Source organism: Aptenodytes forsteri, unplaced genomic scaffold (genome assembly GCF_000699145.1).
Source record: "Aptenodytes forsteri isolate BGI_AS27 unplaced genomic scaffold, ASM69914v1 Scaffold888, whole genome shotgun sequence".
In the NCBI taxonomy this organism is placed as follows: Eukaryota; Metazoa; Chordata; class Aves; order Sphenisciformes; family Spheniscidae; genus Aptenodytes; species Aptenodytes forsteri.
In genome coordinates, this window is record NW_008796057.1 from 300,527 (window position 1) to 325,405 (window position 24,879).

The 24,879-nt window shown below is 54.3% G+C and overlaps 2 protein-coding genes across 3 annotated transcripts in view; one reads left to right on the top strand and one right to left on the bottom strand.

Annotated features, from left to right (window-relative positions):
* The window catches only part of F8 (coagulation factor VIII), a 29,052-nt gene extending 19,999 nt beyond the window's left edge, over positions 1–9,053 (bottom strand). For both annotated transcript variants that reach the window (XM_009286305.2, XM_009286306.2), the window contains exons 1-6: positions 8,574–9,053; positions 4,752–4,876; positions 4,329–4,451; positions 3,609–3,821; positions 2,471–2,542; positions 1,898–2,005 (exon numbers count right to left, since the gene is read on the bottom strand). In XM_009286305.2, the coding sequence (XP_009284580.1) occupies positions 1,898–2,005; positions 2,471–2,542; positions 3,609–3,821; positions 4,329–4,451; positions 4,752–4,876; positions 8,574–8,722 (790 nt within the window). In that variant the 5' untranslated portion in view covers positions 8,723–9,053. The remainder of the gene's footprint in view (positions 1–1,897; positions 2,006–2,470; positions 2,543–3,608; positions 3,822–4,328; positions 4,452–4,751; positions 4,877–8,573) is intronic.
* Positions 9,054–16,656: 7,603 nt separating this feature from the next.
* Positions 16,657–24,357, top strand: FUNDC2 (FUN14 domain containing 2). Its single transcript, XM_009286318.2, has 6 exons — positions 16,657–16,675; positions 17,331–17,427; positions 17,902–18,054; positions 19,401–19,476; positions 20,616–20,750; positions 21,413–24,357. The coding sequence occupies exons 1-6, from the start codon at positions 16,657–16,659 to the stop codon at positions 21,488–21,490; spliced, it is 558 nt and encodes a 185-aa protein (XP_009284593.2). The 3' UTR covers positions 21,491–24,357.
* The last annotated feature ends 522 nt before the right edge of the window (positions 24,358–24,879 follow it).

Genomic DNA, 24,879 nt, shown 5'->3' on the forward strand with positions numbered 1-24,879 from the left:
TGTGTGGTACTCAGTTGCCGACTGAGGTTAAACCACAACAGTCCTTTTTGGCGCCCAATGTGGGGCAACACAGCAGGAGAAGTTTTTGAAAAAGGGAAGAAAATAGTCCAAATCCTGCTGAAGGCTGGTTTTGCCATAAAACAAAGTAAAGTCAAGGGACCTGCACAGGAGATCCAATTTTTAGGAATAAAATGGCAAGACAGATATCATCAAATCCCAATGGATGTGATCAACAAAATAACAAGCTCCTTGACTCTATAAATAGGGGAATCAGGAACTGGAAAGGGGAATCATTTGTCTGATCACAACACTGGCAAGCCTGATACTAAAACATTGCATCTGGGGCAGGGCTCCAACACATCCTCAGCAGTAGTTGAAATACCCCAAAAAGGGCAGAGAGAGGTCACCAGTATTATTTGAAGGCTGGAGAAAATTCCTTCCTCGGAGAGACTCAAAGAGCTCAGTGTGCTTAGGAAATGGGAGAGGACTTGACTGCATTGTAAAAATATTTTCCTGGAGAGAAATTAATGTGTGCTGAAGGGCTCTGTAATCTAGCAGAGACGTGAATAACAAGAGCAAGTCCATGGAAGCTGAAGCCAAACAAAGTCAAATACAGAGTCAAGCACTTGTTTTTGGCACTGAGTGTGATAGGTGACTGGAACAGATCCCAAGAGCCCGGGAAGAGACAGGGTGGAGGCTCTGTCCTGAGGCCCTCAGCTCTCCATTGCCACCTCTCTATCAGACACCTCTCAGACCAGGTCCTGCAGCCAGACAGGGGGTTGCTGGGTGGACGTGGATACCTTCTTGAGGGGAAACCCACTGTGCAGAGACAGCGGCTGACCATGAGGTCTACTCAGCTCTTAAGCTCCATGGATCCACCAGGACAGGGAATTGAGGAGAGTTTTGCTTTTGCCTTTTATTGGAGAATGGCCAGACCCAGGTGGGAGATTTCACAGTGTGGTTCACCAAGGTTGCTCATGGTAATGACTCTCCTGACAGTGTTTCCCAGTTTGCCTTGGAGATTCTTCACTCTCAGGCACCTCTGGACCTTCTCCCAGAAGAACATCAGAAAATGCTAACTTTTGTCTTCACTGAGACCATAAATGGCCTTTCTTTTGCTTTTCTGGAGAAAAGAAGGCTGAGGGGAGACCTCATCGCTCTCTACAACTACCTGAAAGGAGGTTGTAGCGAGGTGGGTGTCGGTCTCTTCTCCCAAGTAACAAGTGATAGGACAGAGGAAACGGCCTCAAGTTGCGCCAGGGGAGGTTTAGATTGGACATGAGGAAAAATTTCTTCACTGAAAGAGTTAGTTATCAAACACTGGAACAGGCTTCCCAGGAAAGTGGTTGAGTCACCATCCCTGCAGGTATTTAAAAGACATGTAGATGTGGTGCTTAGGGACATAGTCCAGTGGTGGACTTGGCAGTGTTAGGTTTACGGTTGGACTTGATGACCTTAAGGGTCTTTTCCAACCTAAATGATTCTATGATTCTATTCCCCAAATCCTACAGAGGTGTGTTGTCAGAGCTGGGCTAGTGAGAGCTGAATTTTCCCCTCAATGCTACCTCCAGCCTCGTTCACATGGCTACAAGAGAGGAAACTCTTTGCTACCAGCACTATTCCTGGAGACCTCTGAGGAGTTCAGCTGCACTTGGCAACACAGACAGCCAGAAACAGGTCCTGCCCCACTGTAAATGGGCAAGGCAGATCAAGGAGTTGAGATGTGATAGTGCCTCTGGGGTGAACACAGCCTAACAGATCCATCACCTGGAAACTCCTCTTGATGTCTCTTCTCACATCCTTTCACAAGCTACCTTGAGTTTACAGACCTGGCTACACCCCTGTTCCTAGCATCTCCCATGCCCTCCATCCCTGTCCCCGGCACACTGGTACTCACCAGGCAGTGAGCCATTGATGTAGCCATTGATGGTGTGCAGCTCCGTCCTGTTGTGAGACAGGGGCTGAGGAGCTGCTGGGGAGCCAGACTCAGAGTACCAGCTTTTCCCTGCAGAGAGAGGAGGATGCAGTCAGCTTTCACTTGAGGGCATTTCAAAGAAAAAGGAAACCTTCCCACTGGGGTGAAACAGTATGAAAGCCAAAATCCAGGGAGGTCAGATGTGTGGTGCCTTTTGGAAATCCACAGCAGACCTGGCCACGGCTCTGCATGAATGTGGTGGTGACCATTGCACGTGACAGGGCATTACCCCCCCGTAGCTTTAGCCTGTGTGATGGGAACAAGGCCAGGGCATGGGATGGGAGAGCTGGGGAGGCTGCAAGCTCCCTGCACCTGGGGCACAGAAGAAGGAGTGGCAGTACTGCACCAGGAGTACATTGGTCGGGGGGGCTGTACCAGGCTCAAACCCTTGGGAGGCAGTGTGGGAGCTGAGCAACTGCTCTCACACCATGGCCAAAGCATGTGCCCTAGACCAGGCTGAATTCAGGGTCCGACACTGGTCAACAAGGTAGTTACCTTCATCAAACACTGCGAAGAGCATCACAAACTCTTGCTGCGTGTCCTCGTTCCCATCGCTTGCCAGGGTCCCTGCAAGATGCCATGGGATGGATCTCTTTAAAGTTCAGCAAGCACCATGCCCGTCTCCCCAGAGAATTCCCTTTGTGCCCTCCAAGAACTGGTAAATCAAGGCCAGGCTGTGGATTGCTTTTGTCACATCTCATGACTGGCACAGCCCTGTTTCCAGCCTTGCAGTCCCCAAAAGCCGACAGTTGAGAGGCAGCTGCCCCCAGAAGGCATCGAAAGGTCAGTTTGTGCTGCCTTCCCCTCGCAGGCTCTCAGGATCCACTTAGTCACCTGGAAGAGCCCATTTTATCTAGCCCCCTCATCAGCACCATGGTCTGTGCTGATGGTCTAGACTTGTCTCGGTCAGTGGAGAAACTGTTCCTGGTGAGTCACTGGAGCCTGCAGACAGTGACCTGGGAGGAAGTGACTCGTGCTCATTCCTCTCCAGTGACTACAGAGGGGTCTGAACAACTGTCTCCAGCAGATGGCTCAACCAGGGGTGACCAATCCCACCCCAGGTACACTTCTTGGTGCCTTGCACCCAGCAAGTATTAACAGTCAGGATTTCATCACCTCCATGTTTACTGAAGGAAGGAGAGCAGGCACAGGTACTGTGGACCAGGCAGTGCCCCAGGTGTCCTGCTTCTCTCCTGCCTGATCCTTAACCCTTGCTGATACAAAATTCGCTCTAGTTCTTCCGACAAAACCCTGTTTGACAAAGCACCCTGGCTGACACTGAATGATCACAGCTTGATGAACCTCTGAAGGAAAGACAAACATTTATGCCTCCATAGCAATTCACCTTATGGATAGATAAGGTTCAGATACAAGGTAGAAGATTTCATCTGTGGTCTGAAATCTTGCAAAGGAAGAAGCAACCGATTTCTCTCCAGCAGGGAAATCCGAAGTGTGTTTGGCTCCTGCACTGGGAAGGGACTCTTTGAGGAAAGGGCCAAACCCCAAAAGTGCTGTTGTTGACCACAGCTTACTGACTCCGCTGCCATGTTCAGCCTCTGGAAGGTGTCTTTGATTTTTCTGATTTTCAATTCATGATTGCATGTGACCTGTCCCCGTCCTGTGCTGTCCTTACCAGGTCGGCACACGAGCAGGGCTCCAATCAAACCGGAGTTGATGTCCTTCACACTGTCAGTGTTGGAGGAGTAGGAGTGGGTCAGGCATGGTGAGTCGCCATCCGTTGGGCCCTGGTTTTGCTGGATTTCCCAGATGTACGTGTGTGTCTTCCCTGGATCCACCCTGTCACCCTCCTTCTCTGGCTGGCTGGTCTCATCCTCGTACCCTGCACCTAAAGCCAAAGGAACAACCAGATATCACTGAAGGTTCATCCCCAACACACTGTGGCTATAGAAATGCCTCTTCCCCCAGCCTAGAGCACAGCCTCTCTCCACCCCAGACCCTGGGGCCAGCCTGATGCCCACCGGCAATGGCTGGTCTCAGGGCAGTGAGCAGAGCTGTGCCAGAGACTCGCTTGTCAGGCTGTGCACCCACCACCTGCCCTGACGCTGGAGGGCACAGTCTTCCTGGCCTTAAGCATCCAACCTCAGGTTTAACCTATGTATTACCTCTATAATTGATACAGGTTTGCTCTGGGCTGTTTGCCCATCTCAGCTCATTTCTGGGCTGGGCACGGTCTTGTTGTTCCCCCAGGCTAAGCCATCTCTGTCACTGTCTGTCCTCATAGAGGGATGTGAACAGCAGGGTCAGGGAAGGACTCTCTCCCTCCTGGCAGGCAGGCGGCAGAGCAGGAGGTGCTGCACAAGGACTTGCAGCACCTGGCTATTGCCCAACTCACCCTCTGATGCCTTCCAGTAGGACACCCCAATGGCGTGGAGGTTGTATGGGCGGGAGGCCAGGTTCTTAAACGTGATGACCACTGTGTCATAGACTTCTGCTCGGATGGTGGGGCCCAAGAGACCTGAAGAGGGGGAAGACAACAGGGTCAGGCAGCTGGGGTCAGGCAGCTCACACCCAGCCATGGGCCCCAAAGGGTCTGGGCTTTCCATCTGCACAATTAGTGGTTGTCCGTCACATAGCACAGCAGCATCAACTGCTCTGGCACCAGCAAGGCTCCCTGCATTCCCAGCAGCTCTGCCGTACTGGGACTCTACCCAGGTGCTTTCCCATTCCTGGCCGAGGAGTGCCAGCACCCAACCCAGGATGAGTTTGGACGCTGTCAAGGAGAGCTAGGGCTCACCGCGCTGTGGGTGTTTCTTACCCATCCACGCTGGCTTGGGCTTGGGCTGTGTGAACAAGGCATCAGGGTACTCCACAAACACGGCCTTCCTGTACCAGGGAGGGACACCAGGCATGGGGGGCCGTGGGTCTGGGTGCCCCAACATGCTGCAGGAGGAAAGAAAAGCCAAGGCTGATTGCACAGCCCCATCCATGGACAGGCAGCAGCCATCCTCTTCTTCCCCTCCCGCCAGCTTGCCTGTGCAATGCCGGCCCTGGGGATCGCTCACCCTGTTGTGTCCTTTGAGTTTCCTGACAATCCCCAGGTGTGTTTGGAAATGTTTTGCTCAGCTCACGGATGACAACATAGCAGTGATTAATGTCATGGTGTTAGTCACGATGGAAGACATCTGTAGCCGGGAGCGGGCACAGCCGCAGGCATCGCTGCCAGCCTCCTGCCTCGTGCCTTGCCCGGCTTCGTGCTTCCCTGCCAGCAGAGACCCGGGGCACTGGGAGTGCTGCGATAGCAGCGCCTAGTGGCCTCTGCCCCACAGCCACCCCCCACCCCATCCCCAGGCACCTTCAGGTGTGGCAGACACATCACATCACGTACAACCTCGAGCATCCTCCCCAGCTCCCCCTGGGAAAGAGACTGTGTCGGCCTGCATGGCAGGTTGCGGCAGTTTGCTCTGCGGTCTGAGCAACGTCCTCACATTCATTTATTTTCTGACCAAACCAGGATTTACAGCCAGCCCCTAAAAAACTATTCCTTGCAGCAGGAGGATAAAGGAGCCTTGAACGTACTTCACACCCCACTTATTTCTGCTGGCCACTTTCTATCTGAAAGCAGCTTAACAAATTCATTTTCCAGAAGGAATCCAGCACGTTTATCATGATAACAAAGCCATTAATTTCTCCAGGGATTTTAGAGGCTGGCTTATCAGCCCTGGGACTGAGACCATTTCCAGTAACAAGACAGACCGCTTCCAGCCTTGTTTTGTTTGGAGCAAAAGCCAGGTGGTATTTTCTTCCCTCTGAAGAAGCAGGGAGGATTGCTCTCCCCCTCTGACTAAGCCTTCATTCAAGCAGTGGTTCCCTTTACGGCTTTTCCTCAAGAGGAAGAGGAAGGAGCCAGAGTGACTCAAATTTAGGAAAGGGTGACGCACACTCGCCCCCATGCCGCCGGCTGGAAGCCACCTGCAGCTGGAGGATGCTGTGGGGAGAGTGGGGTTCACCCTTCCCGGGGGCAGAGCAGGATGGGCGCCTATGAAAACCCGACGCGCACCCAGCTCCTGCCTTTCCCACCACGGCTATGACTCCACGTTCGGGTTGGCAGGAAGCCCCCAGCAGACACAGCCCCAGTGAGCAGGGCCACTGCATTCAGCCGACTTTGCCTATGAGCCGTTATCATTCCTGGCTCAATGGCTGTAGGGTCCGGACCAAGCTTTGCTCTCCAGGGTGACCCCACGCTGGGAGGTGGCAGTGCCATGGGGTCGCTGGCACTGGACTGTCCACTGTTGGGAAGCTGTGCCTTAATTTCTAACTCGCAGAAAGCCCAGCTTTGAAAATACATCCCCGAGATATGAGGGTCTGGTCCTGCTAATTCTGTGGTAAACAAGGCAGAAATCCTCTGGAGCCAGGGGGATTTTGCTGGCACATGGGGGCATGGCTGGGAGGAGAATTGGTGGCACCAGGGCTCAGCGCCAGGTCGCAGCTGGAACAAAAGAGCCTGACAGCCTTTGCAGGGGACGAGGAGGCAGAGTTCAGCACAGGGACATCTGATCCAAGTGCTTCTGGCTGTTCCTCTGCACTTAGGGTGCAGGACTTCCTACCCCAAGGGTGGCTGAAGCCAGAGATAAGTTCCTGGCGCCTTCGATCAGCATTGTTAGCCGCACTATCTGTTCATCTCTTGGAGCCAGGAGACAGCCAAGGTAAACACTGCGCTGCCGAAGCACTCAAACACGGGCTGCTGCTACATGGCCGCCAGCTCCAAGCCGGAGCTGAGATCCCTGGGGCCGTTGCAGGATGTGCTGGTCCCAGCTCCGACCCTGCTGGTAGGGTTGTGTTTGGGAGGAAGAGAAACTGAAATCATGGGGAAGGCATAAGCAGCTCTGGCCTGGTGTGCTGTAGCCCATTCATTTGGCAGAGCTTTCCACAAACGTGCCAGAGAAACCACTGGATACATACAGGGGTTTTGGAGGTCCTGCCTGGAGGTGCACCATGAGATGCTGGTACCATGAGGGAGAATGAGTGGAGCAGAAGACACCCCACGCACAGCTCAGAGGCACCCCAGCTCCGGTGGCAGCTCTACTCCTGACACGCTCTGCTCGCTTGCTCCTGCATGCCCCTTCTCCGCAGCCTGGCTGTTTTCCTGTGCCCTCCCCTCATGGGGAGAACTGGGCTGAGGCTGCAGAGCCAGGAAAAAGGCCCCGTCATCCAGCTGGGAACAGCCACACCAAGCAAGCGCCGGTTCCCACCATGGCTCCCCCGGGAGCCATGCTGCCCAGGCGTGCCCTGGGTGGAGCACGCCACCAAGTCCCTCTGAGAAAGCCAAGTTATCTTTCCCCTTTTTAGAGAAGGACAAGTGACCTCAAACTGCCTGCTGAGGCCCCGCTTGTCTCCAGGGCAGAGCCAGGTTCCTGAGTCACTCTTGGGTCAGAAACAGTGCGTGAGCACGTCGTTAAAGCCAGTGCCAAAATGGAAAGCCACAGGGTTGAATTAACAGCGTGTGTGACCTCACCTCCACTGTAGCCTAATGAATCTGAATGCAACGTCAGTAAAAGCAGGGCAGGGGGGGCATTAGTAAAACGGGGAGTGCTGGATGCAATTGTCCTACTGAAGTAACCAAAGGGAGGAAAAAACAATGTAACTCTGATACAGTGACTATGGCAGCTAGTCAGGCTGACCTGGCTTATCACCGGAGCCTAGTTTCCAGTGCCTGACCACAGCTCCTCACTGCTCAAGCCAGTGTGGGTCTGAGATGGGGCTGTGAGCTGACATTGCCCCAGCACAGAACCTGGGGAAGGGGATGTGGCAGTGGGGCAGAAGGAAGGGATACGGCTTGATCCACAGGGGATGTAGTCGTCCAGCTCTGCTCCCCATGCTGAGCTCAGAACAGCCCATTCTGTGCACCCAAGCCATGTGTGTCCAAGCCAGCTGTGTCTCTAGGCAAGATAGTCCTGATGCCTGCAACTGCCACTTTTCCTTCCTACTCCAAAGTATTTGGGCAAACCCACCATGCCTTCCTCTCTCTTGTCACCATGTACAAACACCATTCTTTGCCCAAACACTAAAAATTATTCTCATTCCCTAAAGGAAAAATTTCAGCCCCAGCAATGTAATGTACACAAAGATATAAATAACTAAAGTTGGTTTTTACCAGGGGCAGACACAGTGGAGAGCCTTTGCTGCTCTGAGTTATGTCGGAGGGGCACAGCCAACCTCCCTCTGCAGCCCTCAGGCAGGGGGGCACACCCCATCTCCCCTCGCATCTCCCCAAAGCTCACAGGATGCAGAGCAGAAGAGAAAGCACAGGCTGGAGAACCAGCTTTTGGCTCCGGGCACAGACTTTAAAAGGTCACAGGCAAACAACATTAAGATAAAGCAGTGCAGAGCAGTAGTGCAGAGCAGGTCTGCATCCCTCTCTGCACATTTATTCCACCCGTGCATTATCAGGGGTTGCACTTAGTGACTCCTCATTGCACAGAAACACCCATTCCCAGCTGTACCAGCAGCTCAGTGCACCCACTCTGCCAGGTTGACCCCACGCACCTGCCTGTCTGGACCCAAGCTCACAGTGCTGTGCATGCCAGGGAGAGTGAACACCCATAGCAGGGTGCTGGAATTGCAATAGAAAGAGCTTTACCTTGCAGGCGCTTGCAGCACGGAGAGCAGGTCGCTGTGCGTGTAGTCCCAGGCGGTTTCCACTGCACCAATGTAGTATCTTCTGACTTTGCTGATGCCCTCCTCAACCAGGCAGAGGAGCAGGAGGCCGCGCAGGGCTCCCACCAGCATCGTGCCCGCTGGCTGGGAACGACTCTGGTTTCAGGAGGAAAAGTGAAAAGGAAGGAATGAGAAAGGAAAGAGGAGAGAAAAGCCTTTATCTTCTCATCCAGCTGTTGTAATCCATAGGAGATGATGATTTAAAGCCAGCACTCACAGGCTCAGTCAGAGCGCTGGAGAGTTTCTCAAAGGCATTAGGAGAGGAATCGCTTGAGCAGGTTAGTGCAAAAAGGAGCGTGCAAGCAATGGACTCTCGCTCTCTTCCTCTGGGGTGGCAGTGACAGGAGGAGAGGAAAAAACAAAAGGAAAGGGAGGGCAAGCGCAGTGGTAAGCTCCACTGCAGGACCCAGCTGGCTCTGGGAGTGAGGTGAGGAAAGGGAAGGTTGCAGAGGAAGGGGAATTTAGGTGCGGTCTCTGCCTGGTCCCACCTTCCCTCTCACCGCAGAGGGGGAGGAGGAGAGCGGGTTGCAGGCCAGCACCCTGCTGCTGCCCAGGCTACAGGAGCCTTTATTTTCCCCCTCAGGTCAGTCTGAGCTTGCACCTGGGGCTGGAGTCCCCCAGGAGCTGGCAGCTGCCTTCTGTACCTGCTATCCCGCATAGCTTGAAGAAATGGCAGTTTAGGGGAAAATTTGCCTTCAGGATGCAGATGGCTTATTGCTACGAAGCAGGAGGGGCTGCCCCATGCCCACCAGCGCTGGGAGCCTTCAGGGTACTTTGCTTCTGCAGGGGCAGGGCTGGAGGTGAGGAAATAGCCAGGGATGCACATATGTGTGTACATATGTGGGGTGTATACCTGTCCCCTGGGTGCCTGCACCCCAAGCAGTGATGATTTAGCCACATAACCTCGCTTTGAGCCACATGGGAGGGAGAGGGTTGGGGCGATCTCTGGGAGTTCCCCTCCTGCCAGCTGCCCCTCACCCTTCTCCTCTTCTCCCAGGGTCCTGTAGAACAGCTCAGAGAAGATGCACTGAAATGTTTTTGCAAATTTAATCCATTTTAAACTCACAAATTTTCAATATCTCTTTTTAAAAGCCCAGGAAATGCCCCCCACTCCCCCAAATGCACACACATGTGCTCATGCACACACGCTGGCATGTGGTTCTCCCTCAGCTCATGAAGGCAGGAAGATGAGGAGGAAAACCCTGCGTGGTCCCAGCATCCGCTGGGCGAGTGAGGTGGGAAACATCCCATAAATCATGCTGTAGTGCAGCAGGAGTGCAACAGGGGCAGTGACCCCTTTGATGACAGTCCCAGTGTGTGCAGAAGCATCCATGTGACAGTCTTGGTGCCTGAGTAACAGAAGGAAGTGGTGGCGATGGTGGTGGGATGGGTGTTTTGGGGTCCCAGATGCAAATCCTTAGTGTGGGGCAGGTGGGACGGGTAGGGGATGGAATGGGAGATAGGAGCTGAGCCCCCCGGGTAGGGGCAATCCCAGCAGATGTAGGAACACATTCCCTGATGTCCCACTGCCCCATGTAGCCCAGCATAGCCTGTGAACAACCTCAAGCATCCCAGCCCCATGGGCTCACCGTGCAGGAGCACCCCATGTCCATGGGGTCGGTGACAGCTCTCTGTCCTTCTCCCTCAAAGAGGGGCTAGTTCTCACCACCTTGCTGGGGACACCCCCTCTCTTCCCACCCCTCTCCTTATGGCAGCCCTGAGCCTGAGGGGGAAAACCATCCTGCGCAGCTGTGTCTGGCTGGGGCTCCCATGGTAACAGCAAGGAGCACCCGGGGGGACTCCCCTTGGCCTGTGTAAAACCCCAACCCGCCGAGGGGCTGCCCACTCCTTCCTGCACTCGCCCAGGGGCTGGCTGACACAGCAGGAGCCAGGGCAGAAAGCGTTCCCCCACACCACCCAGCCTGCTCCCAGAGAGGCAAAAAGCCAGTGAGAAACACATTTCCTCTGGCTCGTGCACTGGCAGCTGGCTCTGTGCCCAGCCTGGGGCTCCTTTTCTTTGTGAGGAACATGAGCAACAACCCACCTCATGTTTTCCAGCAAGTATTTTGGTGCAAAACAAGTGGTGTGTCACATTCGGGGATGCCCTGGGTGCTTTGCACCACCTGCCCTGCCGTGGTGAAGTAGAAGGATATTCTTGTGCTGGAGGGAAAAGGGTTGTCCGGAGGTCCGGGAGAGACATGGGAGATCTGATCTGTGCTTCTGGCACCAGTGTGCCCTGCAGCATGGATGTGACTTTATTCCAGTCATCCTGTCTGGGAATCTCCCAGTGCTGTGAGACTGTGCTCACCCAGAAAGACTGGAAAAGGTGTTTCTTCCAGAAACAAGCAGATGGGGAGAAAGTTGCCAAGCAGACAACATGACTGTGAAGAGGGCAGTCGGGGGGGGGGGAGGCTGGCAGCACGGGATGGGCACACAGGAGGGTTAGGGTTGGCTGTCAGGAGGGGTGTTCCAGCTCTGGGTGCTGGAGATCTGCATGGGGCGGCATGGAGTCTTCTTGCTTCTAACCCTGGCAGGGATGCTGCAGGCACTGTGGGATGACAAGATGCGGGGATCACAGAGGGGAGTCAGGCAAAGCTTCACTTGGGGGCTGCAGTGGCAGGAGCCTGGACACAGTCAGAAATAAATGGTTGTGACACTGGCAGGTGCTGAATTGCTGGGTTTAACCATTTTCAGCTACTGGGAGGCAGCTCCAGGTTCCTGACCCAGAGACATAAGAGTAAACTGGAGATATGGGGTCTAACCTAAGGAAGCAGAAAGAAAATTATATTATCAAGATTCTCAAGGCTGTGGGAAGGGGAATCCAGGTGTGAAACTGGAGGACACTTGGAAATAACTTGGGGAGGGGGCCCAGATCCTGGTGCTTGCTGCATGCAGTGAGTAGCTTTGTGCAGGCATTGAAGAGCCAGTGCAGAGTGAAGCATGCCGAGAACAGCCAGGCATCCACAGGGAGCCCGGCTCCCCCCCCCAGCATAGCCTGCTAAGCCAGATCCCACATGCCCCAGCAAGAGCATGCATGGCCCCAGCAAGTGGGGTGGCATTAGCAGCCCTGGCACTTCCAAGGGCTCAGCAAACCTGTGCAGGTGCCACTGCAAAGTGTCAGCATTGCCCTGATGGCTGGGATGGGATGGGCCAGGTGGTAGCAGATGGCTGCGCCTTTGAGAGAGCTGCAGAGAGGCATTGGCATCCTGGTCCTGCCTGGAGCAAGGCACAGCATGAGCAGATCGGCCCATCCCCAAACCTCCCTGTGAGACGGCGCCAGGGCGCTGTCCTCCCATGCAAATATGATGGGGAAGCCAGGACAGGCTCCTGCCAAGAGTCCTGGAGAAACCTGCTTGGCCAGAGCCAAGGACCCATGTGCATGCAGAAAGCGCTGGTTGTTTCCCCAAATTGTGCAGTTCTCAGCTCAACATGGGGCTGGGGCAGATAAAAATGACTCAGAACAAAGTGAGCCATGTCTAATCTCTTCTGGGACTTTTTTTGTGTGTATGTGAGAGAGCGAGTGACTCATGGCAGCTTCTTGGGAATGCAGAGTATCTCAGAAGCAGCAGCCACCCATGGGGCACTCACCTTTCCCAGCACTCACATGGGCAGAGGACACTGAGACACTAGCTGTACTGTGTGGGACCAGTGATCTGGCAGAAGGACCAGTCATGGCCCCCTGTACCAGCGCTTCTGAGCTGGAGCATCTCCTGCTGCTGCCCGCATCCCACCTGGACCCTGCCTGCCCTGGGGAGGGCTTGGTTTTGGTGTGCAGCTGCTCCAGAAAGAGGAATGGCATCCTGAGGGTCAGCAGGACACATCCCTGCTCTTCCACAGACGTGCCCTGGGCAAGTCCCCGCTGCATGGGCTTGCTACGCTTCCTCCCCGTGCTACTGAGCGCATACTGCCAGCTGGCTCCTGCCCAGCCCACCAGCCATGCCCACCTGGATGCGTGCCACGCTGACTCATTTCACCAAATGCTCCAGGAAATCTCTGCCACCTTTCCAGTGCCTCCCTGCACAGCTGGAGTGAAGGATGCTGCGGGGGTTTCCAGCCTCCTCTCTGGAGCCAGTACTGGGGTTTAGTCACAGGGGATGTGTTTATCCCGTGTAAACAGGCCCACCATGCTCTGCAAGGGCAGAGGTGCTTTAGGGGAGCTGCTTTTTTCAGAATCCACTGTCTCAGTTAGGAAGAAAAAATATTAAAACAAACCACCAACCCACCAGCCAAAAAAAGCATCTCTCCTGGTGCTTTTGTCTCCATCCAGGCTGCGGCAAAACCAGCCCAGATGGAGGGACAAACCCTGGCCCTAGTGCAGATAAATCACAGCAGGAGCAAAGCCCACACCTGTCCTTGGGGGGAAAAACTCCCTCCTTTGGTACCAAAGCTCCGGGCTGGAGGAGAAATGCCTGGTGGACCTTGCTCAGCCACTGCACCCCAGCAATGATGGAGCAAAGAGGGACTGCAGCCCTGTGCAGCTCACAGATCAGCTGACCCACAGACAGTGGGACCCCAAGGGAGCTGCAGCACAGTGGGGCCGATGGCACCAACAGCCCTGAGTATCCAGCAAATACAGCCCTGAGGTTCCTTAGCCCCGGAGCAGAAATACCAATGTGGAGGAGGTCCCAAAAATAAGTCTGCTCTCCTCCCCTGGATTTCTCTGCAGTAAGTGGGTCAGCAGAGCATTTCCTCTTTCTCTCTCGTTTCTCACGTCGGAGGCATCTCTGAATGATTCAGGCAGGGGGAGCACAACACAGTGCTCCTAACACAGGGCACTCAGGCACTGCGCCTGCAGGAGCTGAGGAGGACAAGCATTCAGGAGGTCTCACCGGCCAGAGGATGCTTCCCATGGCCGCTGGCTTCGCACAGCTATTGCTAAATGATCTTTGCTCCTCAAGTGTCGGAGCAGCCTGGCCAAAACCAGAGCAGCCTCTGGGCACACGTCCTTCGTAAGTCACCTAATTACCCTGGCTGATTAAATGAAGCTCAGATCAATTGCTCTCCCCTGGGCTTGCTTTGAGGGTTCCTGCTGGGTCAGCCTGGAGATGGGGGTCATGTTCCCAAGGGGCGTCCGGTTTTTGGTGTCTGTCATGCACTGTGCTTAGCTCATCTCCTGAGACACCCTGGCTGCTGCAAAAACTCCTGGAATAAGCCCCAAGCCCCAAGGGCTGCTCATATTCAGCAAAGCTTCCCCTGCACCCCCCAAGAAGAGGCTCTGTTCCACAGATGCTGTGCTTGGGGCCACAGAGAAGGGGCACGGTGGTGCTCTACCTTACCCGTCCCCTTGGTGCTCAGTGCTGCTCAACCCTGGCATCCTCACGTCAACAGAGCTCCTGGTGAGCCAGAAAAGGGGCTAAATTTAACAACAGGAATTTAATGGCGCTCCATGGGAATGGCTGTTTAAGAGAAGCACTGTCCCAGAAAACTCCTCTCTCAGTCGTTGCCAAGAAGAAAGGAGAACTGGATGCAGGGAGGTGTAGCAATCTCCCGCGCAGCCTGAAGCCCTCCACGCAGTCCCGGGCTGTGCCTGTCGCTGAGGCAGAGCCCTGAGCTTGGGGAAGCCGCCACAGCTAGTGCTCATGGGTGTCCCTGTACCGCACTCGGCTTGTCCCCACATGCCCAGCCCAGGCCTCGGGGCTGGCAGGGGTGCCTGCTGGCCAGGCAGCAACAGGAGAGGGTGCAGACTTGCGAGACAGAAGGATTGTCAGGGAAGATGGACCAGGATCCTGGCCAAAGGGGCAGAAAACAGGCAAGAGTTGAATGAGAAGATTATGGTGCATCCATGAATTGTTATTCATCTTTTACAGCTGGGAAACTGCTGCAGGGAGCAGCAGGACTTGCCCATGGTCACCTGCAAGGCATCAGCAAGTCAGAAAGAGAGTGCCTGTATCACCTGAGCAGCCACCTGGTATCATTTGCTGTGCTCCAGGCTGGCTGCATCCACTCACTGTCCAAAATCAGTGCTTCTTGGCAGGAGGGAGAGCTCGAGCGGTGGCCGGGGGCTCACTGCTTGCTCTCAGCACAGCGTTGTGCCTGGTGCCAGGCTGCTCAGCCTGCCCTCCTGTTCCCTAAACCCAGCTGGCAGAAATCCCAGCTGCTGGCAGGAGGGAGCAGAAAGCCCCTTTCTTCGCAGCATGGAAGTGGGGGAGGCTAGGGGAGAGCCGGCCTGCACTGAAAAGTCCCCATGACAGATGGCGGGGGAGTGAAGGAGAAGGGCTGTCGCCCCCACCCATAGACACTGAGTAGCATGAAGGGCTGGAGCCCGAGTATGTTTCATTTCCAGAAAATGAGAAAAGAGAGAGATGGCAGAGAGAGAAACCCCACTGAAAATCCCCATGTTCTTGCTTTGACGGGGCTGAGCTGCAAATTTCCTTTCTGCAAGCTGCAGCGTGCCCCCAGCCAGCTGCCGAGCTGGGGCTGTCCCTGCGCAGCTGCGTGACACCAGCGCGGATGTCCCAGCCAGGCGAAGGGGAATTCAGACATTGCTTCTCACCGTACTAAAGGCAGCAACACAGTGGCAGCCTCAGCAGAGCGCTGCGCGGCCAGGGCCACAAGGCCAGCAGTGTCGGCGCCACATCACGCTGAGCCACCAGAGTACCAGCTTGGGAGCCCCAGGACACTGCAGCCCTCCAGGTCCCCGCACACCGGGGACACATTTCCTATCGACGGGGGACCCTGGCATCTGGTGGAGATGGCCAGGTATGGTGCCTCGCTGAGGAACCCAGAGGGGCATCATGGGTCCATCTACAATGCATTTTTTGGGGCTCTGCAAATGGGGACTTGGTGGGGGGATGTGGTTTTGCTGACTGCGTTATTGCCTGGTACTGCTCGGCCTGACCTTGCATGGCCACTGGAAATCTGCGTGGGCTGGCAAGCTGCGGCTCAGCCTGGCCACACAGGCTGGGAGGTGGTGGTGGTGCCGGGAGGGAGGGGAAGCCTTTGAGACAGGGAACAGCTTTTCGTGCCTGTGTCTTCTGAGCTGAACAGTGCTGCTCAGGAGCAGGAAGGCGCCTTGCAGGGAGCCCCAATGGCTGCAGGGTGCTGAGGTGCTAGTGCTGAGCTCTGCCGCTATGCCCGCTGGCCCCTGTGCCACCCTCTGTACCAAGCTGGGCCTGACCCTGCTGCACAGGAAACCCCAGCCCTGCAGCCCCTCCAGCTCCCCTGTCAGCCCAGCTCCTTCCCCGCTGTGGGAGGAAGCCAAGAGCCTGCCCCGGGCAATGGTGCACGTGTGCCGGGAAAGATGGGGCCATGCTGCAGATGCTCAGGCCAGTGGGTGCCCCTGGGACCACATGTGCAGGGGACCACCCAGCTGGCACTGGGGAGGAGGCACAAGAGGAACCCTGCCTGGCACCAGGGCACGAGGGCAGCCCTTTGCCCAGGGTAGGGAGACAAAACCAGGGACATGTGCTGCATGGGGATGGGAGCCCACCACGTACCGGACATGCAGGAAACCCCAGTGCCACCTGACACTGGTGTTCAGATGGGATTTCCAAGACGAAACACTGCTGCCAGGCCCCCAGCCATCCCTCCCCATTGGTGATCCCCTCCCCGGCTACCACATCTTCTTTTCCCAGGGGAAGCTGCTCTGCTCACTGCCAGCCTTGCCTAGAGCCAACGCGGAGACCCAGCAGAGACATGGTGCTCTTGGCTGCTCAGTAGTCGGTGTAGGATCTGTCCGATAGTCTTGCTAACAGCTACATCTGATTACTGGGTCACCAAAGGGTGACCACGCTGCAACCCACAGGAGATGCCCTCTGATCTGCTGGGGATGGGATTACCAGGGCTCTCTGGGAGAGGAGCCCTGATCCCGAGCAATGCTATGGGGCTTCGGCTGCCCAGGAGAGCAAATGCAGGAGCTTTCCAGTTGCCAGAGAGTAAATAAACCCTTGTGGAGTGCAGTCTTCTTCTCTGGGTGGTTATGAGAGCAAAAGCCCTTTGGAGCATCCTGTCTACAGGGTACCTGCGGCTCAAGGGCTGGGCACCCGGCTTCTCTTCTCCTACCCCCCATGGCACCCATCCCCCCAGGTGTGCCTTGTCTGATCCTCAGCACCTCAGATGGCTGAGTCCGAAGGCCCAAACCTGCTGTGGGCAGCAGGCACCAGCCCCCACGGGACAACTGTGTGCAAGACATCAAGCCTCAGTCCCTGGGGAAGTGCTGTCCCACCACTTTGGTTTGGGTGCGCACACACTGTTCCAGCCAGTTCCCCCTAATCAGGGCAGTGCAGGAAACACGTGCGATGCTGCTGTGGCTCCCGACACACGTCCGCCTGCCTGCAAGGGGGAAGGAGGTGCTGGGCTGTTTGTGAGCGGGATGCTGGGCTGTTGTGAGCGGGATGTCCCGGCCAGCGCGGCAGAGTGCTGCCATTGGTTCCCAGAACGTTGCCTGTTCCCCCACCCGGCCCGCGCCACCTGCACTCCTACTCCCACTCATGCACTGGTTTCCGTTAGGGAAGGAGGTGCTGGGCTGTTTGTGAGCGGGATGTCCCGGCCAGCGCGGCAGAGTGCTGCCATTGGTTCCCAGAACGTTGCCTGTTCCCCCACCCGGCCCGCGCCACCTGCACTCCTACTCCCACTCATGCACTGGTTTCCGTTAACCCCACAGGCGACGTGCCCGCCCCCTCCCAGCGCGTTCCCTCCCCAAATGACGCGCCGGGGGCGTAGCGAGGCGCGGCCACGTGAGGCGATGGCCGCGCGCTTGCTCCTGCGCAGCGTGGTCACGTGCCTGCGGCGGCCCGGTGGCAGCGGCGAGCGGAGCCCAACGGCCCCCTGGCGGGGGGGGGGGGGGGGGGCCGCGGGCGCGCCACGGCTCCCCGGCTCGCCCAGCTCGGCCCCTCCGGCGGAGAGCGGGGCCCGTGCCCTGCGCGGCGCTGTTTCCATTGGCAACGCGCGGCCGCCCGCCCCCGGGCCCGGCCCGGCCTGACGGCGCGCACCGCAGCAGGCCGCTCTGGGGGCGGCTCCCGGGACAGGGCTCCTCAGCCCGCACCCCTTCCTCAGGGGCATGACCTGCGGGAGCGCCGAGGGGGGTGAGGGGTCCCGGGAATGGAGTCCGAGGGGGTCTCAGGGGCCCTAGGGGCGTCTGAGGCCCTCGGAGGAGGGTGTGGGGCCTGGGGGTTCCCAAAAGCCCGGGGAGAGTGCCAGGCCCCGTGGGCTGTGTGACTCGGTGGGTGTCCCATGTCCCTGGGGAGGCCCTGGGCAGCTGGCAGGGGGCTGTGGGACAGCAGTCCCAGCACTGAGCCTCTCCAGGTGCCTGCAGGTGTGAAGGAGGACTCCTTCAGTGTGCTGGACCTGGCGGAGTACACCAAGAACCGGCCCTGGTGGCGCAAGGTCTTCGCTCCCAGCTCGGGGTCAAGTGCTGAGAAATACAATGTGGCTACGCAGCTGGTGATCGGAGGGGTCACAGGATGGTAAGATGTGCTGGGGTTGCCGTTGCTGCTCGTGGCAGGCAGGATGCATGTGGGCATTAGCCAGGCTTTTGGGAACATGCTGACAGGTGCAGGGTGGTCATCTGGCAGTCTTTCAGAGAAGGCAGGTGTCCAGCTTGCTCAGCCCACTGTGCCCTGGCATGCTTTGCTGAACGTGGAGCTGAAGAACTGAGAGTATCTCCTAGGGAAGAAAATGGCATCAGGCTTTAATTTTTGAGGTGAGATAGTTCTCTTTAACTTCTGGCATAAAGTGGTGGTGTTGAATTTAGGGCAAGCAAATATGAGCCTCTTGGAACAAGGATATCTCTTCCCTGGAGGTGGATGTGCTTCAGGCATCTGCACAAAAACCTCCTGTGGAGGCGGCTTATTGCGCCTGCAGGCATGGTTCCTGGGGTTTCGTGTCACTTGTAACAAGTGCTGGGGCTGGTGGCTTGTGGGACTATTTGCAGCTTCATTCCCACAGCAGCATTGTTTGAGTTGAAAACTTGGTGTAATCACACTGCTTTGCTTCTTGCTGTGCCTGTTGTCTTCGTCTGGCAGAAGGGTAACCATTTAAAAGCGTATGACAGATCTTCATTTTCTGATAAAAATATGAGCTGGCCACCTCTCTGTTGTATCTTCACTAAGTGTGTGTATTCAGAAATGGGTAAGAGCAGGTTGCAATGTTGATAAGGAAACTGTGGTCAAAGTAAAGTCTGTTTTGGGTGATACAATACACTAGCCCTTTGCTGCATGACTGAGCAATGGGGTGGTGCTTGCCTGAGTTCTGGTGGCTGCAGCGATGTCTTTCGTATTGCGAGCGTGTAACCCAGTTTGGAGACCAGTATAGCTTTAGCCCACTGCTGTCTGCTTGTTTCAGCATTTTTCTCTTCTGAGAAATGAAAAGGAAAAGTAAGCAGTTGTTTGGGCAACAGAGAAGCTTGCCTTGTGATCTGCTCCCCATGCTCTATCATGGAGCAGCAGCAGATGTGCTGCCTAATTTCTGTTCAGAGATGATACCAGTTAAAAAAAAAAAAAAAGCTAAAATCACTTGTTGATTTTGATGAAATCACGTGTTTCCGATTACTCTTTTGGGAGAAGATTGATGTTGAAGAGATAAGACTCAAAACTGCAAAAGGCTGAAATGCAATAGTGAGAAGTAAAAAGCTATAAAGCATCACTTTTGGCTGGGCACAAATTCTTTCTCTCTGGTTGCACGTAGGTTTCTTCTGCCATTCATTAGGCTGTCTCCGGGTCTTGCATAATTACTGCCAAAGGCAGCCTTGCCTGTGGGAAGCATGCTGAGGAGCGTGTGTCATTCTCCTGACTGGTTCCTTGTTGATTTGTAGGTGTACTGGATTCATCTTCCAGAAAGTTGGAAAGCTGGCAGCGACAGCGGTAGGAGGTGGCTTTTTCCTACTTCAGGTGTGTATGAACAGTGGGCCGGGCTTTCCGAGAACTGTGCTGGTGGGGACAAAGGGCTCTCTAGTGATCATTACCTGTTGGGACTTGTGGGGCCAGCTCCCTGCTCTGCCAGGAGCTCTGTGTGACCATGGATGTGAAGGGCTTGTGTTCCCCGGGGTACATAGATGCAACAGCAAAGCAGGATCAGTGTGCTTACACTTAAGGATTGCCAAAAGGTGCTATCTGCTTAGGGTCTGTTAACAAAGGCCAGGCCAAAGGCATGTGGGGGCTGTTACTGCAGGGGCACCTGAGTGAAGCAGGAGGCAGCCTTTCGCTGCGGCAAACTGCTCTGCTGCTGCAGGACTGTCTGGTCAGAACTGACTACTGTACTTAGTCCTATGCCTGTGGAGATGGTGTCCCTGGAGGAACAGCCCTGGATGTCAAGAGGGATTTGTCTATGTCTGTGATATGTTTCCTGTCAACCTGGCTACTTGAGGAGTCAGGCCAGCACAGATGGGGCTCTCTGTAAAGCATTGCGGAAGAGGAGAGAAACGGAGGGGAGCTGCTCGGATGTGGACATCTAGCTCGTACATCCTGCAGGAGGCAGAACAGCTCTCAGACCTCATGCAGCAGCCTTATTTGTTTGCTTCTCAGGCACTCTCTTGTGTGTGACTCGTTCTCCCTGCTCTTCTGGCTCTGCTTGTTCTGCTGAAAGCCAAAAGCTTGCTCTGAGCAGGGAGAGTTTCACTGCTGAATCATCCTGACCAGATAAAATATTTAGAGAGGAACAGGCTATTAATAGCTGTGTCCACCCACAGCAGCAGGAGAGCTGCAGAGAGTCCCAACGATATATGTGGCAGTTGTGAGGGGGAGGTGATGCCAGCTTTACATTAGAGAATAGAGGCTGAAACAGGCTAAGCTGCAATGTGTGCCCTGCTGTTAGGGGATTACTGTGGGAGACAGATGTTGCAGGACAGTTAATACAGCTACAGGGGTGGTCCTTTGTACAATTTTCAAGCTCGTGCGCTCATCCTCTCATCCCACTGGACCAGTGTGTGGGAGGTGGCTGTGGTCAGGGAAGGTGGGTGGGCAAGGGAGTCTGTTTAGCCATGGTCATGCAGGACTTTACTCCAGGAACTTTCCACCCCTCAAAACTCTAGATTGCAAACCACACGGGATACATCAAAGTGGACTGGAAGCTAGTAGAACGGGATGTGAACAAAGCCAAGCAGCAGCTGAAATTTCACAGCAGTGGTAACAAAATGTCTCCAGAAGTGAAAAGCAGAGTGGATGAGGTGAGACAACTCTCCCAGGGTGTGTGCAGGTGCTTAGCTGGAGGGACAGCAGAAAATGGGATTGACTCCTGGGCTCTTATGGATCTTCCATTCTGCAAATACAAGGAGGGAATGCTTGAATGACAGGAAAACTGGAGAGATGACAAAGGTATCTATGCATATTTGAGACAGCCAGGGTGGCTTCTAGGCATGACACCAGCTCACCATGTGTTGCTGCAAATTCCTTGGGGTTGGGAGAAAATGTGCTGGGGTTGTGGGAAGAAGTGTCTCTTCAGTCTGACAAGAAAAGCTAAGTAGATCTGGCAGCAGAGTGGCCTAGTTACCCTGGACTCTGCTGTACCCTGGTCTGGCACACACAGTCAGCAGCCTCTTCTGTCAGACTGACTATGCTGGTTGTGAGAGAGCCCTGGAGCGTGTAGCGGACTGCAGCTCTCGGAGAATCTGGGCTGCACTGGGACTGGATCAGTTCAAGAGCTGTACATGCAGCGGGGAGATTAGGGAGGGGAGGTCATTAGGTAGGATACTTTCCCTGACCCGAGCAGTGGCCTCTCTCCGAGCATCACTCACCTTGGAGAACAGCCTGAGGGATGTCTTCTTATGGGGAAGGTGGGTGGGTGAACTGGTGGTGTTGAACACTGTTGGCTCTTCTCTCCCCTGCTTAGGTGATCATATTTCTGAAGAAGAATGTTATCCTGACTGGAGGATTTGCTGGAGGATTCCTGCTCGGAATGGCGTCCTAGAAGCTGTGTTTGACTCTCCCTTCATGCCCAGCCTCCCCTGCCTTCCTCTACTGCTGCTCTCTGTCACTTAGAAGTCAAAGGATGTTGCTGACAGGCTCAGTCCCTTCTGCTGCCAGGTTCCAGCCCTTATTTCTTACAGCACTGCTTCTGATTTCCAACTTTTTCCTCTGTCTGGGCTGTTGGGGTGCTGGGATTGGTCTGAAATCTTATGACTCCCAGTGTATCATTGTGATTCCTTTCCCCACCAAATATGCCCAGTCTCAAATTTTCTGTTGAGTTACAGCCTCATAAACATGTAGTGGCAGAGAAATCTCTTAAATGCGCTTCTTCCCAGGTGCTCAGGGCTGTTACACGTACGTTTGTCTGCCATTATATGTGTACGACAGCTGTCAGCTGTACACCACTATTTAGCTTGCACTTTTTCTGCCCTGGTACCTGGAAAGCCTGTGCTTCCCTCTGCACAGAGATCATGTGTGCAGTCCAAAATGTGCTTGGCTGTCCTGGGGTGGACACAGAAGTGTCAGGGGACAGCCTGGGCTGTGTCCAGGGCGGGTGGATAGGGAGCAAGTTCATGTGGTGCTGGGGGTTCTCCTGCCCTCCCCCTGCCATTGCACTGCACGTAGATGGCCATTTGGCTTCTCCTCTGCTGTTATTTATACCCCTTACTGGAATTGCAGCACTGGCACTGCTGATGGAAACAGCACTGTGGGTGACTCTCCAGGCCCTTTCCTCATCATGTGTTCTGAAAGTCATCAAGCTTCCTGCACTGTAGAGCCCCTTTCTCACTTGCTAGCTGACTGCTCAGCCTTTGAAATGTGCTGAGGCACTCTCTTGTGGTGGGCAGGCTTCCAGCGTGCTTGACCTGTCTGTGTCAGGCTAGCTGGCGCAGGCGGTATGCGTTTCAGCTGTGCCACTTGCTGTAAATCACCCTGGGCCTCAGATTAGTGTTTCTAGGTCTACCATGACCTTCTCTGGCCACTTTGGCTTTGGTGAGCTGTAACCATGTGGGACAGGATTGTAGACAGGAAATGCATCCCTGTTTAGGGTACATTTGTACTGGTCCAGGGTCCCTGTTGCCGCTCTACTAGAGTGGTGGCGGGGGAGGATGTGAAATCTGGAGTGCAGTCCTTTACCTGCCTCTGCAGAGCACAAACTCTGGTCTCTGCAAGCAACTGAAATGACAAAACTGTTGGGAAAACCAGATTGTGCTCTTGTGGGAGTGGCTCATTTCCATACTTTCTGCCTTGGTTATGTTCCTTCTTTGTGTTTACCATTTCCACAGAAAAAGCTGCTTGCTTAATTCCATCAGCTGCAGCCCTTCTCCTGCGGGTGATGAGGCAGCCCAGATGCAGAGCTCAGCTGTTTTTGGACAGTCTGTCCCAGTGCAGCTGTGTGCAGAGCAGGACTCTAACCTACAAGAGAAAATTACAAAAAAAACCCAAACAAACAAAAAACCTAAAAATCCCTTAGAGGTGTTCTGCATTGGCTGTGCTGGGCTGGCATTAGCGCTTTCCAGAGTGTGGGGACTTGCATGACGGTGGGGTGATGTCCTCCAGCAGGTACATGTAGGAGTTCTTGCCAAGAATGTTTTTTTTTTTAATGTGAAAGTTAGCCCATCCTTCCATTGGAAACATGCTAGGGAATGATGATGTGCATGAGTGATTGGGACGCAGCACCTGGGCTCAGCGGCTGCACCCCATCTCCAGTGTTGTGTAATGCCTTTCTGATCATCCACTGCTGCTCTCAGTATGGCTAGAAATGGGGATCTTCCCCCGAGAGCTGCTGAAAGAGCTGGAATTGTGGGTTCGTCCACCAGCGGTTTTGGGATGAGCACTTGCAGTTGTTAATTTTGTTTCAGCTCTGTTGACTGAAGTGTCAGTGTAGCAACACGTTGATTTAGCTGAGATTTTCTCACCTTCAGGATCTGAAAAGAGGCTGCAGGTAATCAGGAAACAGAAGTTGGTATCTTTGCTCCTGTCCTGCCATACATGGCCAAGCAGAATGAGGGAGCAGCTGGGCTCACGTTGTTTTAATGATGATCTTCCTAAAAGCCATCCAGGACTGCAGGAGTGATATGATGCAGCAAATAGGTCTTCAGTAAATTGGGAGTGGAGTGACAGATGATCGTGGTGGTTTTGTTTTGTTTTGGTTTTTTTGTAGGAACCCTGCAGGGCTGAATGTGCATGAATTGATACATTTGTGTTGCAGGGTCTCTCTTATTTGCGTAAGAAAACAGTGTTGCTGCCCCTCTGCCTGGTGTGCTGCATAACACAACTTCTTCTGAGATGCACTAATCTCCAGAAAGCTTTCTCCAATGACAAAGCCCAAAGTAAACCATTAACAGACCTTAGGGATGTTTTTCAGGCTCAGATAAATCACTATTTCTGCCCAGCCCCAGGGAAGGGTATACTGGGTTCTGCTCCGCAGGGTCCCGACTTGCTGCTATGGAGAGAAATGGCCAAGAGAGGGAGCTAAAACGCCTCAATTGCTGCTGGAAGGGGAAAGAAGTGACAAATTCATGTTGAGTTTGATGTGAATGCAGGCAAGGAATGGACAAGGACATCAGGATCTGGCAAATCTTTCTGCTGTGCCAGTGTTGGGCTCATGACTGGCACTGTTTAATGCTGTGGGCCCACACTGGAAGCTCTGATGCTGAATCAACCTCTGTGGGGATGCATTGTTGCAGGTACCAAGATGAGGTGTTCCCCCCCTCCCCACCCCTGCTCTTTTTGGTCTTGTTTCAACAGCTTCTGGCATCTGTTCCAGTTTGAGAACGTTTAAAACACACTAGGCTTTTAAAGTGTTTTTATATATTGTATGTAAATGCTTGTTGAAGTGATATTTTATTAAACAGTTTTGCTCTAATAGCTTCTATGTATGAGGTCTGTTGACTTCTTGGGAACCAGTGTGGTTTTGTTTTACCCTGCGTGTTGCATTTGACTCATGGGAGCAGTTACAGCCAGTCTGGTAGCATGAGGCCACCAGCCTTCCCTCTTCTCTGCAGGTAACCATGGGCTGCCTTAATAAATCCCTCTCCTTGATGATCCTGGCACCAATCACCCATGTTCCCAAAAGGTGGGATGCTTCTGGGGCAGGAGGTGATTCTGCTGCCAGCCTGGCTTCAGAGCCTCCCTGCTGAGCAAGTTTGCTCTACCTGAGTAGAAATGGGCACGAAGATGAGGCTTTTCTTTTTAATAGGCGCAACAGAAGCCTAAATATTTATTTTTTATCATCTATTAGTGACTTTCTTTCCACTGCTCCTGCTCAGATAGGGCAAAAGGGAAAGATGAGCTACTTGTCAAGTGTTTGAGCCGCTTCAAAACATTGTCATCACTTTCCCCTACTTTTCAAGAATACTAAAACCCCTATTTTGTCTTAAGTTTTTTTTT

Excerpts from the sequence above, each read along its gene's own strand:
- FUNDC2 (XM_009286318.2), top strand. Across the intron at positions 17,428-17,901 it reads AACGGCCCCCTGGCGGGGGG|AGGTGTGAAGGAGGACTCCT; the intron begins GGGGGGGGGGGG and ends CCAGGTGCCTGC. Across the intron at positions 20,751-21,412 it reads TGAAAAGCAGAGTGGATGAG|GTGATCATATTTCTGAAGAA; the intron begins GTGAGACAACTC and ends TCCCCTGCTTAG.